This window comes from Lissotriton helveticus, chromosome 5_1, assembly GCF_964261635.1.
Source record: "Lissotriton helveticus chromosome 5_1, aLisHel1.1, whole genome shotgun sequence".
NCBI lineage: Eukaryota > Metazoa > Chordata > Amphibia > Caudata > Salamandridae > Lissotriton > Lissotriton helveticus.
Genome location: NC_136065.1, coordinates 108,310,961 through 108,326,914, shown reverse-complemented (window position 1 = coordinate 108,326,914; position 15,954 = coordinate 108,310,961). Strand labels below are relative to the sequence as shown.

General features: G+C 42.0%; 1 protein-coding gene across 1 annotated transcript in view; it reads right to left on the bottom strand.

Annotated features, from left to right (window-relative positions):
- Positions 1-15,569, bottom strand: part of NR6A1 (nuclear receptor subfamily 6 group A member 1) — a 228,653-nt gene extending 213,084 nt beyond the window's left edge. Inside the window, exon 1 of the mRNA XM_078640337.1 lies at positions 15,515-15,569. Within this exon, the coding sequence (XP_078496463.1) occupies positions 15,515-15,569 (55 nt within the window). The remainder of the gene's footprint in view (positions 1-15,514) is intronic.
- Positions 15,570-15,954: the final 385 nt, after the last annotated feature.

Genomic DNA, 15,954 nt, shown 5'->3' with positions numbered 1-15,954 from the left:
TTACTGCAGGACTAGGGCTTCATTCTTTGCTAACACTACTGCATGACCGGATCTTCATTCATTCACACTACTGCAGGACCAGGTCTTTATTCTTTGCTAACACTACTGCAGGACTGAGGTTTCATTTTTTCACACTATTGCAGGACCACGATTTCATTCTGTGCTAACACTACTGCAGGACCGGGACTTCATTCTTTGCTAACACTACAGCAGGACTGGGGCTCCATTCTTTGCTAACACTACTGCAGGACTGGGGCTTCATTCTTTGCTAACACTACTGCCGGAACGGGGCTTCATTCTTTCCTAACACTACTGTAAGACGGGGGTTTTATTCTTTCACACTATTCCAGGACCAGGGTTTCATTCTTTGCTAACACTACTGCAGGACCGGGGATTCATTCTCTGCTAACACTACTGCAGGACCGGGGATTCATTCTCTGCTAACACTACTGCAGGATCGGGGCTTCATTCATTCACACTATTGCAGGACCGGATCTTCATCTATTCACACTACTGCAGGACCGGATCTTCATTCATTCACACTACTCCAGGACTGGGGCATCATTCTTTCACACTATTGCAGGACCAGCGCTTCATTCTTTGCTAACACTACTGTAGGACCGGGGTTTCATTCTATCACACTATCGCAGGACCAGGGTTTCACTCTGTGCTAACACTCCTGCAGGACCGGGCCTTCATTCTTTGCTAACACTACTGCAGGGCAGGGGCTTCATTCTTTCACACTACTGCAGGACTGGGCTTCATTCTTTACTAACACTACTGCAGGACTGGGACTTCATTCTCTGCTAACACTACTGCAGGACCGGGGCTCCATTCTTTGCTAACACTACTGCAGGACCAGGGCTCCATTCTTTCCTAACACTACTGCAGGGCCTGGACTTCATTCTTTCACACTACTGCAGGACTGGGCTTCATTCTTTGCTAACACTACTGCAGGGCTGGAGCTTCATTCGTTCACACTACTGCAGGACTGGGCTTCATTCTTTGCTAACACTACTGTAGGACCGGGGCTTCATTCTTTGCTAACGATACTGCAAAACCGGGGCTTCATTCTTTGCTAACGATACTGCAGGACCGGGGCTTCATTCTTTGCTAACGATACTGCAGGACCGGGGCTTAACATTTACACACCCTACTATCCCAACTACCACACATATCCAACATCACCTACAAACAGTAGACAACTCTATCCTATACCACTAACCAATACACTCATCACTAACACAACGCCAATCACCACCATACACAACTACATCCCATTCAGACACACTCTCCCTGCTGTAATTACACCTGACAGACCACATTTTATCTCCTACTCTACCCCTCCTGCATCATCTGACACCTCTTTTACTATACCGATCCCCTAAAACAAACCTTTCTAAACTCTTTCCTCCGAGTCCTCCCCTCCAAAACTCCTTTTTACTCATCCAAAAGCCTACTCCTATTGCTAAGACCTAAAAAAAAAATATTTCACTCTTTAATCCCTCCACTATCCTTTTCAATCAAAATTAACAGACTAACATGTTCACTTCTCAAATTCCATATTAAACTATACTAATATACTACCCAAATAACTGACATATACACTACTCAAACTACTTAATATTTTTTTTACTATACTAATGTTCAACAGTAATCCTTTATGGGTTCCGGAGTGGCGTGCTACTCGCCTGAAAAGCGATTCAACACCCATTAGGGGTAACAAGTGCTATATAAATGCAACTACTGCAGGACCGGAGCTTCATTCTTTGCGAACACTACTGTAGGACCGGTGCTTTATTCTTTCACACTATTGCAGGACCAGGGTTTCATTCTTTGCTAACAGTACTGCAGGACCAGTGCTTCATTCTTTGCGAACACTACTGTAGGACCGGTGCTTCATTCTGTCACACTACTGCAGGACCATGGCTTCATTCTTTCCTAACACTACTGCAGGACTGGGCTTCATTCTTTCACACTATTGCAGGACCAGGGTTTCATTCTTTGCTAACACTACTGCAGTGCCCCGGGGCTTCATTCTTTGCTACCGCTACTGCATGACCGGGGCTCCATTCTATGCTAACACTACTGCAGGACTGGGCTTCATTGTTTGCTAACACTACTGCAGGACTGGGCTTCATTCTTTGCTAACAATACTGCAGGACCGGGGCTCCATTCTTTGCCAACACTACTGCAGGACTGGGCTTCATTCTTTGATAACACTACTGCAGGACTTGGGCTTAATTTATTGCCTACACTATTGCAGGACTGGGATTTCATTCATTCTGAAACTAGTTGAGCTTCATTCATTCCAGAAATTCTATGGAAACAGGGCTTTGTTCATAACGCAACTACGGAACTGCAGCTTAGTTCATTCCAGCACTACTATGCCTTCTGGAGTTTCATTCCTTTTAACACTACAGCAGTATTGAGGCTTCATTCATTCTAGCACTACTGCGCGACCAGGGCTTTATTTATTTTAAAGCTACTGCAGGAATTCATTCATTCAGAAGCTACTGCAGGACCTGGGCTACATTCATTCACACTACAGCAAACACTAGGGCTTCATACATTCCAGCACTACTACAGAACCAGGGTTTTATTCATTCTGAAATTAGTACAAGATAGGGGCTTCATTAATTTCAACATTACAGCAAGCCGGGGGCTTGATATATTCCAAAACTCCAGCAGGTCCGCGGCTCTAGTCATTCCACTATAGAAAATCTGGGTCTTGTTTATTCACACTACAATGCAGCGAAAGCTTCATTCATTTAAAACTATAAAATGACAGAAATTCATTCAAACACTACAGAAGGACCAGAGTTCCATTAATTCCCACCAGGACCGGGGCTTCATTAATCAAAAACTACTACAGCAGTAGCGGCTGCTACAGGGCTGTAGTGGTGGGGTGGAGGGGTTAAGAAACAAGCTTTCACCACGCCACTGCGCAAATGAAAAAAAAAATTAGGAAAGTGAAAGCGTGCCATGCGCATTGTGCGAAAAACTCATTACGACAGCTGTCAAGCAAACGATCCAGTCCAGGTGGGCGGTGCCTAAAGGAGACAGGGCGGTCACCAAAAAGCCTCACTTTCAATCGTAGGCCAGCTTTCACCATAAAGGAGGACGCGGGCCAATAGAAAGTATGGGCGGAGCTTCCACTCCACTTCTGCAATCGCCTCGCCAACAATAGAACTCACAGAGCGGGCAGCGCATGCGCTGCAACGCTAGGTGAGACCTAAAAAGGAAAATTTCAATTACCTGCTGGGCCACCGCGTCTCCTCCGTCCTCTTTTGATGACTCAGGAAGCAGACTCCCCAAAGCCAATCACGACGCTGCTGCATTGACTGCTGTGTCATTATTGGTCTGAGCGCCCTGATTCGATGCTCAGACTAGCTGGGAGGCTGTGCATGTTCACTACATTCCTGGGCAATACAGTCGGGTGGAGAACATGCTAAGCACGCATGACTGTTTTATCCGGCCCAAGACAGCCGGCCAAAAAGTCATGCATACTTAGAAAGTGCTCACCCCTCCTTCCCCTGCTCTGTGGGCAGCCCCGCCCTGCACCTTCAGAGCCAGAACTGAAAAAATGATCATAACATAGTGCTATTATCATTTGAATTTTTCTGTGGGGCGATGTTCCTCCGCCTTAGCGGAGGAGATACAGCTGTACTATAGGATGGGTGCTCCATTCATTTACATTTCAGGAGGAACGAGGCTTGACTCATTTTCACACTACAGCAGGACTGGGACTTTATTCATTGTACTACTTCAGCAGGAGGGGGGGGCTTAATCTATTCCAACATTCCAGCAGGACACAGGCTTTATGCATTCAAACACTTCAGAAGACCAAGACCTCAACTTCAAGGCTCAAGCCAGAAAAACCACTGGCATCTGTTTCGGCCTCATCCGAACGGCGCGAAAGATCCTACATCTGATCCCCTTCCAATCCAGAAAATTGCTGATGCAGGGGTTGGTGAACTCCAGACTGGACTACGGTAACGTCCTGTACCTAGGGGCACCCGCATCAGTCATTAATAGGCTGAAATGCGCTCAGAATGCCGCCGCCAGACTCTTAACCGGAACCAAAGCGAGATGCTCGGCCAAACCAGCCCTCAAGAGTCTACATTGGCTCCCGGTGAAGGAAAGGATCACCTTTAAGACCCTATGCATTTCACACAAAATAATGCAAGGCAGAGGTCCGCCGATCCTGAGATCCCTCGTCAAATCCCATCAATCTAACAAACAACTCAGATCTAACTCCCTCTCCCTGGCCACTGTTCCCAGAATAAAAAAGGCCCGGTCCAGTGGACGATTGTTCTCCTACAATGCTCCAAAATTATGGAACGCCCTTCCACTGTCCATGCGGCGAGAACACAACCTTTTGGCCTTTCGTAGGCAACTAAAAACATGGCTCTTTCCATAAATACCCCACTTCCTCTGCTCCCCTTCCGGAACAATAGGTCGATTTACAGCGCTGGGACGCCCCAGGGTAGCTACGCGCTTTATAAATCCCCTTTCAAATTTCAAATTTCAAGAGCAGATGTATGATGGAATGTCATGCCTTTACGATGCGTTAATTGCCACGTGTGACTTTACCATGCAGGTTTTTTTCACATAAACATTTACCACACATGCCTTTAGAATGAAAATGTAAGTATTTCACAAGTTAGTATAAAGGCTATATATATATATCTATATATTTATATATAGATACATATGCTTCCAACACTTTTCCACCGGCCGTCGCACCACACACCATGGGTGCTTCCTCAGTGCAAGGTGGACTTGCACGTATTACGCCTCATCTGCAACACCAAATATTCACGTTGCCAAAAGTTTGAGTGCACACTGGAGCCAATTCTTTTCCAAAAGTTTATTGAGTAGTCGGACTGACAAACGCGTGTCGGCGAAACCGCCTTCCTCAGTGTCAGTTTAAGCAATGTTTTACAAATGTTTACATAAAGTTACAATTTGAACAAAAAAGTATCAGTGACATAGAAACAATTCATTCAAATGTCCAGAAGGGGCAGACATGTTGGAGTGTTGTTGTAAATACCAATCAGCATTCTATTTTAAACTATACACCTATGCAACCTGATGGGTAAAGAGACAATTACGGATTGTCATTATCATTCCACACTATTATCCACCTAGTTTCATTTCGCGGAAGGGCCACAAAAGCGTTGTCATTCTCACTGTCCCTTCGTAAATCGGTAATACCGCCCTGAATGGGCTTACGTTCTTTACTCCCCAATGCATTAGCATACTTCGATAATCCAGCTTATTCATGCTATATATATATATATACATATCTGCCACCTTTTATGTTTCTAAACATATTTACAGTTCATTACAGCAAAATCAAAATCTGTCTATTTACAGTTCATTGAAGCACTATCAAAATCAAAGTCGGTCTATTCATCTTATCAGACCTAGTCCCAGGTAAATCTTCCTTCTAGCTGATATTTAAAGCATTCTTAACCAATGTGGATCCACATTTCCTCTTCATTGTTCAATCCCCATGGAGCCTTACTCTGCAATTTGATTATATATTTTGATTCCAGAGTATGAAGTCGTTTAACTCTGTCTCCACCCCGATCTCCTTTCTCAACTTGATCCAAACAGAAAAATTGCAATTGGTCGCTGTCACTATTTTGATGTAATTGAAAGTGACGAGCAACAGGATATGTCTGGTCCTTGTTTTTGATTGCCCATAGATGTTCGAGAATCCTTTTCTTGGCGGGGTGAATAGTGCTCCCTTCTTATCTCTTCCCACAGGGACACACTAAACAGTACACAGTAAATTCTGAATTACAGTTCAGAAATTTACCAATTTGCATAACTTCATTTTATGGGCCCGCAGATTCATTGTGAATCCTTCAACAAATAAGGGGTCTGCCGGTTATGTTGCACACAATCAATACTAAAACAAAAACACATTTAATACAAACATGCTATTGCAATTTCTAGAAGAGTATCACTGCATGTGTGTGGCTGTGTGAGTGACTGTGTGGGTGTGTGACTGGGTATATGGATGTGTGAGTGGGTGCATAAGTGGGTGTGGGAGTGGCAGGGTGAGTGGTTTTGTGGGTCTGTGAGTGGGTGCATGAGTGGTAGAGTGGGTGCAGGAGTGGTAGTGTGGGTGCAGGAGTGGTAGTGTGGGTGTGTGAGTGGGTGTGTGAGTGAGTGTGTTAGTGGCTGTGTGAGTGGTTGAGTGGGTGTGTGAGTGAGTGTGTTAGTAGCTGTGTGAGTGATTAAATGGGTGTATGAGTGGGTGGTGAGTGTATGTATGTGTGTGTGTGTGTGAGTGGTTGTGTTAGTGGGTCTATGAGTGAGTGTGTGAGTGGTTTTGTGGGTCTGAGTGGGTGTGCAAGTGGCTGTATGGGTGTGAGCAGTTGTGTGAGTGTGTGAGTAGGTGTGTGGATCTGTGAATGGGGGTGTGTGTTTTTTTTAAAGTGGGGTCTGGATCGGAAGATCCAACTATAAGCATGACGCTCTGGGTGGATCTGCACATGCCAAAAACAAAACAGTTTTGAACAATTTCTTGCACATGAAGGGTCTCTCACAGACCCCCCTGTGTCAGTCCCACTGGGTTAGGGGATCTCTACACTGACCCATTCTATCACTTTTATATTTTATTTCCCCCCCTGTGAACCATGCCCGATACACAAAATGTTGGCACAACTTTCCTCTCAGGTTGCATCCAGCCAATCATGGCATTGCAGTTGGAGCATGAATCCACAGATCTGCGGAGGATCAGCGTCTCTAGATATACATGATGCTTTTTACTTTAATAACGCCAAATCTACTAAACAGATTTACTCGTAATTACAAAAAGCACTCTTTCTGGACCAAGGTCTAGCTTTCTGTCATATTTGATGTATTTCCATTAAGCTGTTTGGCATGTAGTTGTGTCTAAAATCCCTATGGGAAATTGCATGGGGAAAATGCATTTTGGGAACCCCCTGGATCACCCCAAAACTTTTTAGACAGCAGCTGAAGTGACTAGCAAGTTAGTTTAGCAAATTTTGGGAAGATTCCTCAAACGGCTCCAAAGTTATTAGCAAGACAAAAAAGCTTTCGTATTGAAACTAGGACCTAACTAATACTACCTACTTTCTTCTCTTATCCGCACCTCAGTTATTGTTGCATAAATTACCTCATGCCAGATTGTCCCCACTTAGGTACCTTCAATAGACCAATGCTCATCTTCCACAATGTATGCACAGGCTAAAGACCGGGCATTTGCAGATCCACTCCCTATGTGGAAAGTATAACCACAGGCAACTGATGTACCAGTTTATTAGGAGGAACGTAATGAGGCATATCATGATTAGTATAAACTATTTGAGAAAACATTAAGATGAAGGTCTTAGAAAATACTTCATAGACGAAAGCAGTTCGGTGAGTCTGTAGTGCCATCTCCCATCCCAAATGCTTAAAAACTTAAACTACAAAATATAGTACATTGCTCAGTAAGAGATGGTTATTGTATACAATGCCAGCATGCAATGTGCTCTGTAATTTGAATAAGCCAGATCAAGTGTTATTAAATTACTTTACATTTAGAAAACGAAGATAACATATCCTCAATGCATTCAAAATTGGTAAACCTTTAATGAAGGACAGATAAATGTTGAATACATTGAAGGAATCTTATTCTAACTTTAGTCTCCAAAGGACCCGCAACCAGATTTATGTATGTCATGACTGAGACGTGGTTGACTTAATGAGAGTTTCACACGCTCTTGGGGAGTTTAAGGATTCTCCTGATAAATCACACAAAAATCTTCAGTGCTATCAATTCAATTCAATATATTTATTAAAGAATTTGGATCTCTGATGAGGTCCACTTAAAGAATACACACAATTATTATTGCATAATAGGCATATTAAGATACCAACACTTATCAATTCCACAGTGGATAAGATAGAATACAATCGCAAAAAAATTATAAGTTTACATTAAAATCATTTCATTATAAAAAGCAGTTGTACCTGTACCATAGCAGCAATTTTATGTACAAATTAGTCCATCGTAAAAGTATTGAATTCTTATAAATCAGTTCTAGAAGCTCCCTTAAGTAGCAAAGAATAATGTCCACCGGTAAAAAAAAATGCAAGTAATAGTATAGAATGAGCAAAGTATAAGTAAGAATATTCATCATTATAACAAAGAACAAAATTACAGTAATGTAGTTAAAACCTTTACCACAACTAGTAACTCGAATAAAATACGTATGCAATTTGGTTAATACCATATTATAGCAGCATCATATTGGATCCTATTTTAGATAAAGTGCATGTGGCAGCATTAGGATTATGAACCAAGGAAAATGCTAAGGAAAATAAACACATATATGACTAGGAATTCATTGTCTCTGGCAACGAAGGTTAGAAAGCAAGTATATGTCCCAATTTTTGTGCAGAAGCAGTTAAATAGCAGCAATAACATAGTTCAAAACTTTACCGCAACAATTAAATCGAGTTAAATACATATGCAATTTGGAAAAATACCATATATATATGGTACTATAGCAGGATCACATTGGAGCCTAGTTTAAATAAAGTGCATCATATAGCAGCAATAAGTTTATAGACCAAGAGAAATTCTAAGGGATTTTATTACATATATAACTAGCAATTCATTTCCCCTTAGCAGCGATGGTTAGAAAGTAAATATATGTCCCAATTTTTGTGCAAACAGCAATTAAATAGCAAAAATAACACGTGCGAAATTTCAACCGATGAGAAGTAAACGCAATTAGCCTTAATAAATACAAAGGCCCGGAAATTAAGGGCAAAATTGTACAGGGCGAGTAACTCGTAAACAGCAAGCCAAACCCAAAGGTACCAAGGAACCCGTAAAATAATGAATATCAAGTCAAATGATCATAAGTCATGTCATTACTCCTCCTCTTTATGCGTACAATCAAATAAGGTATGTACAGTGAGGGGATGACCACAGCAAGAAGAATATAGTAAAAACTAAAATACATTAATAAAATCCTTAAAAAAGTTTAAAAGTTTTGTACACTTAAAAAAGTTACAAGGTTTTGTACACTTCAATGCTATCAACATCATATCTAATAAAGCCCCGGCCAGAGTCAACACTTCCTATCTTTTCTAGAAGATGCTGACCAATGCGAATTAAATGGACTCTTCGTCCGCTCTTCCAAGAGCTTATGATGGAAGGGATGAAGCCCTTGTGTTGATCGCTAAACCTGGCAGAGAAGCATTGCTATGTATAAACTACAGGACAATGCCTCTCTTGAATTTGGATTGTAACACTTACACCTAATTTTACCTCTCTAAATGCCCGTCTTGGTTCCCTTAGTAATCCATACTTCACAAACAGGATTGACCGCTTAACCGCGGAGCGAATTCCACTGCGCTGCGGCGGTTTGAAAGAGTGGGCGGGGTCGCATCGGCCAACGGACATGCGCAGCACTACCGAGGTAGTGCTCGCGACGGCTGTTGGCCGACACGTGCAGCGAACGGGTTAACAAAGAATACAATCTAGGAACAATACTAGACCTTGTAAAATAAGATCACTTGAGAGTGAACGTCACCCAGGACCTTTTCAGCTGCAGCTTTTAATGCAAAATGATTCCATCAATATTCTCACCTGCTCTAGAAGCTGCCCTGTATATATATGTACTGCTACTCACAGTACGGCTGGGGCCGCACGTGGCGCTCCTGACCTTTACATGTGGCCCCCTGGTCAACAGCAGCACTGGACACCTGTTTTCTTAACTCAACACTAACAGTGAGAAAGAAGTTAAATAAACAGGCAAGCCTTTATTTAAAGGTTACTTGAGGTTAAAGAAAGGAAGTAACTAGTTTATCTGGCGATGTGGGTTAGTCTGAGAATTCACTTATAGGCAACTGTTTTGAACTCAGAATCCCAGCCTTTTTTAATTCTTAAAATACATGTTGACTTGTCACGATTCTCGTTTTATTTAATTCATTTTTAAAATGATGATTTTTTTAATACTGTCTGTGTTCATTTTTCTCATTTGTTTAATTTTCTTTCCAATTTGCAAACTGTAAAGGGTAATAGGACATGACAGTCTTGCTATGTATTGTGTGGTGATGTCCATGCAAAGTTGGTAGGCTATAACTGGGATCCGGGAGCACTCACCCAGGGTAATGGTAAAACCTTTAGTGATCCGAGAGGGGCAGAGCGGTCCAGTTTTCTGGCCCCTCACGAGTTAGTTGATTTACTTGATACTCTCAGAGGGGACAATGTATTTCTTCCAACTTTCAGAGGGAAGGGTCATGCATCAACCATTGATTTTATATTTGCATCTCGCATTTTTGTACCCAGGTTTTTGAAGGGAAGGTCATACAAACCAATTGGGGTGATCATAATGCCTTCAATGTTTCAGCCCAATTACCTCTGTGTAGACACAAAACATTACTAATGTCCTCTCCGCCAATCAACTCTCTACCGACAACCTAAGGCTTGTCTAGCATCTTTAAAATCCGGTTGAAATCCTATTTCCATTAGTTAAATCATGCCATGTTGACTCATTTTGGTAGCTTACATGAGTGTATCAAACAATCTCTACTTACTCTCTTATTGTGTCGAATTGGCTTATCACACTGGTTCAACTAGCACTGTTTAGCGGCCAACCATAGATTGAGGAATGTCTTGACCTCCATTCCGGGAATTCAGTCCGAAGTCTGAGCTGCTTAGAAGACCTACAAAACTACTCTTAAAATGAGGAAAGATACTTTACATAAGAGGGACTGTGAATCTCTAGAACTCACTGCTGATGGGAAAAATAGCAAGCCTTTCTGGGACTTGGTGAAACGAATCAAAAATTGGAATTTCCCGGTAAGCCTAAATGTCCAATGAAACAACAGCGGGCCTCTAGTTCCGCACTCCACGGCAGTTCCAATCTGTAATATCGCCGCGCAGACAGCCCCAACGCCAGCCGTTGTTTGGCGCTTCTGAGCTCCAGATCAAGAGTTGTGGTTTGTGAAAAAGGGGGTGCGCAGCTCATAAAGTCCAATAATCCAGTTGTAGTGTTAAAATAGATTTCTTTATTTCAAATTTTGTAAACAATGACACTCAGACAACGCGTTTCTTTCCCTCATTGGCAACTTCTTCAGGGCAACGCCAATGGAATACTGGAATGTGCCTGCTCACAAAGATCAATATCTGAGTTCCAAAATAACATGTACTCCAAGTACTTCCACGGTTAAGTTTAAGAACAATTAGCATCCATGTATCGACCCAACCAAAAAAAATTAGGGATTGGGCTGTATCCGTCGAATATACGATTCAATAAGCGATACAATCCTATCAAAGCACTTCCCAATCAGGTAACAAGTATTTGAACAAGAAGAATTATCAAAATCTTATAACAGCACCAAAGCTAATGTTGCTTGTCTAAAACCAGAGTGGTTGGTGGTCCAGTATGATGTGCTGGAACAGACTGAAGAACTGCCAGGTATGAAAATCCTGCATGGGAAAATCAGAAGGTGAATCGTCCGGTCTGTTGTCGTCGTGTTCATGTCCCGGTAAGCCCTCCATCACAATTTAATATTTTGGTGGCAGTTTGCGTTGTGCATTTTTCAGCCATATATCACATGGACGATAATGTAGCTATGGCCCATACCTTCCAACATAGACTGAGGCATTTGCTGCATTTTCTTGTCTCTCTAACCAGAAGTGGAGTTGGGAATAAAGCAGTGTTCAGGAGGGAAAGCTCTTGGCCTGATGGGGTTCCTATCACCCTTATTAAGTGTAGAGAGGATTTATGGGGTCCATTAATTACTCATGCATTCAATTGTTCCCTCAATCTTAATATCCCTCATTCCTGGACCCTTTCTACTATTGTCCCCATGTTTAAAAAGGGCGATCGCACATCCCCTAAAAGCTACCAACATATATCACTCATTGACAGTACATTGATTATAGGAAGAGTGGTATATAGTCGCCTTATTGACTGGACAGAGAAGAACAATTTATTATCTCCATTGCAATTTGGGTTCCATTCAGGTCTAGGTACAGTGGAGCCATGTTTAAATCTGAGCTTGATACTGAGCGGATAAGTTCACGAGAATCACTGCCCACTGTACCTGGCCTTTATGGACCCATCTACAGCCTTTGACTCTAGGTCCCGGCTGCGGTGATGTTATTGGATTTAGGGGTGGAGTTATCTTTGGTGAACTTCTTGCACTCTGTACATGCAGATCTGGTAGTCATAGTTCAATTTGGTATTAATAGGGAAATTTCACCAGAATTCTCATTAAAACAGGAGTGCGTATAGGATGTATTTTATCCCCCTGGCTTTTTATTCTCTATATCTAAGGTTTATGTCCTCATTTGACCCTGGACTTGGTAGAAACCCCTAGAATAGCCGGCAAACAGTTGCCCGCACTGCTATATGAAGATTACGCAGTTTTACTTGAGCACACCCCTAATGCATTGTGGTTGCTGGTAGACCGCTTAGTATTTTTCATGAGCAGCCTCGATTTGACGACCAATCATGGAAAATCACATATAATGGCATGCAGGCTTGAAAAAGCCAATTGAGTCTCGTTTAATTAATAAATGGCAGTCATTTACGAGTGATAATGATTTTAGCTATCTAGGTGTTATCTTCAATGCCTCAGAGTCTTGGCATTGTCTGTCAAATACCTCACACCTTAAGCTCAGTAGGACTGCTGCAGCAGTAATTACTAGTTTAGCTAGACCCAAGGGCAAAGCGCCTATCTCCCCACTTATGAAAGTATATAATGCCCAGTGTGTTCCTGCTGCTATATTTGGGGAAGGGATATGGGCCTTTTACAGCTCCTCCTTTTTACAAGCTGAAAAAAATGGCATATGCCAGTATCTTTCGCATCTTCCTACATCTACGACTAGTTACATTATTCACTTGGAGTTAAAACTAGATTATATCGCAGACAAGTTCCATCTGGCTCCCCTGCTGTTATGGGTTAGTGTGTGGACGAATCTTAAGACATCTCTCTGCAGAGACATTATCACAGACTGCCTTAGCCTGGACAGGGGGCTCTTAATCCCTTGTCTGAATTATATCTCTGATAGTTTCCTTCCACTGGGATTACCCTCTCTGTTCACAAATCCGAGGAGCATTAATAAGAAGGACACATTCAGAGTGAAGAGCTACTTCCCAGATAATTGCGAAGAAAATAGGATAGAATTAACTAAACACTCAGTGGCGACCTATTATAGGGTCCTAACCTCAGTTGAGCCAGTTATTTACCAGGCCCTTGCTCTTACACACTGCAAAAGATCCCTCCTTTTTCGTTTTCGAGCAGGAACAATTTGGCAACTACTTTGTTTTAATTATGCCCCTGGCCACATGAAAGTTCAAGCTTTGCCCTGGCCCTGCGATAACAAAACTAGTCAGTCATTGCTGCATTTTATATTTGTTTGTATCTATTGTAAATGTGTGCTAAATCATTTTCTTAAGCCCTTATTAAAGGACAGAGATTTGCAGATGCAGAGAGGCCTTATATCACCTGCAATTACTAAACTCACCTGAAGTATGTTTTAGGGTTAGTTTGTTTTTTAAATCTGTTGTCAGAACCAGGAAATCAATTGATATGTAATTTAGATCCAGTTGTTTCTGCATATATATATATGTATATATATATACATATATATACATATATATATTTTATGATGATAATAATTAGGGCAAAATTGCCAAATGTGAAATGTTATCAGAATGGTTCAGTTTTGCCAGCAGGAAGCTATTGTGAGCCTTGAGTAAAGAAAATGTTTACCTCTTTGTATATTGTAAGATGTATAGCTGCAATTATGCTATAGACTTTCATTGTGTTTTTATGTGTTCTTTTATGACCTTAACAGGTTGAATAAAGATTTCCTGAATTTAATTAACTAGGTTATCCTGCACTGCTTAACTTTACAAACCCCTTTACTTTTAAAGGCATCTTCCAACTAAAGTGTAAAAATATGATAAGGTTGCTTCAAAATTCAAAACTTGTATTTCATTACCATGCATATCCTTTTTCACCTTAGTACATCACGTTATATCAGTGCATTGAGAAGTAATCTTTGTTAAACCTATAGTTTTCAAAGTGACTTTACAAACATTTATTCTTCACCCATCCTGAGAACATTGTCAATAGTGAAAAAAGATGCAAGTCAGTTGTTCAGTGCACTCTTTGGCTGGGTTCCTATTATACATGAACAACATTATAGTTTATTAAATCAAACGCATGAAAAGGTTTTGTGCAATGCACATACTGAAGCCATGTATTTCGACATCCATGTATATGTGATAATGAAGAACAAGCATTAGAAATGCAATAGGTCTCGCAGCATTAGAGTTAGTGCTTTTAGAATTGTTAATGGGTTTTTTGTAAATCTTTAGCATGAGGTTGAGGGTGAGTGAGGGTGAGTGAGGGTGAGGGGTTGAGGGTGAGTGAGGGTGAGGCTGAGGGTGAGGGTGAGTGAGGGTGGGTGAGGGGTTGAGGGTGAGGGGTTGAGGGTGAGGGGTTGAGGGTGGGTGAGGGGTTGAGGGTGAGTGAGGGTGAGGGGTTGAGGGTGAGTGAGGGTGAGGGTGAGTGAGGGTGAGGGGTTGAGGGTGAATGAGGGTGAGGGAGGGTGAGGGAGGGTGAGGGGTTGAGGGTGAGGGGTTGAGGGTGAGTGGGGGTGAGTGAGGGTGACACAAAAGGTACGAGAAAAAGAACGACGACAGGCTGCTATGGTATTAGGCGCACATACATATAAGACCATGAGCACACAAAACACGCCCATTGTGGGAGAAGACGTGCAGTAACACTTCCAGCCCACATAACTAACAGCATGAAACCATGTGCTGCCTTGCAGCACACTGCTCAATGTCAATCTTTTATGTATGCGTCTACATGCGACTCAGTCATGATACCAAGAACGAAGGAACTTCAAAATTCTGATGTCACGATACTGTTCAAAATAGTATGAAGGCGAAAAGTTTGTTCAAATCTGCAATCATAGAACAGAGCACTCTAAATGTAAAATGCTGTTGCATGTTGTACACAACGCGTTTCTCACTTGCATCTACGTGAAATTTCAGTACACAACTCATCGAAGGTGTAGGGCACAGGCGAATCCCTTTAAAAACGCTGTATGTTCATTCTTAAACCAGTTCCGTAAAAAGACCGTAATACTGTGAGTGTGTCTGCTGTAAGACTTGGTGATATCAACATCTGTTCTCGAATGCGTTTCTCAATTAGAGTTACCAAAAATCGTAAAACAGACTCACCAAAGATGAAAGGTAGCGTGGGGTTCCTTTCAACACGATCTTTATTCATTGAGTAACACGCTCTGTAAAAAGACCGTAAATGCGATAAGTTTACCCGCACTAAAACTTGGAGATGCCTGCCGAGTTCCCAGTCAAGAGTAAGCACTTCTAGAATCCTCTACTCACCAGTCGAAAGCAGCCTGTGGTGTTGTCTCCTGAACACGAAAAACGCGAAAAGCACGGAAACGAAAATCCGCGGGTGACTGAATTTAATTAGCCTGTACCTCCTGAATGCGCTTCCTGCATGCGCATGAAAAGAGGACTAAGCTTATGCGCCATATTGAATGGGTAACTAGACCGTAATCTACGCTAAAAAGCGGTCCATATAAGAAAACTGCATACAGCCGAGACACAATTAAACAACTCAATGCAATGGTCTGAATGTAAAAAGAATCCAGCTAGAGGGTGCCCAGATCTCCACAACAAGGCGAAATGCTTATGAAATTCGGTGGTTTGAGCAGTTTAAAAAGTGCCTGGACTATCCGCTAGATACTGTGATTTAAATTCATAATGAAATGTAAACGTCAGGAACAATATACTCGTTGCTTATTTAAAAAGTTCCTGGAAGTTTGTGTGTTTGAATGCTAATTCATGAAGTGAACGGACGGAGGAGAGGGGAGGGGGGAGGAGAAATGCGACACGGCGGGAAGGGGAGGGCTTTGCA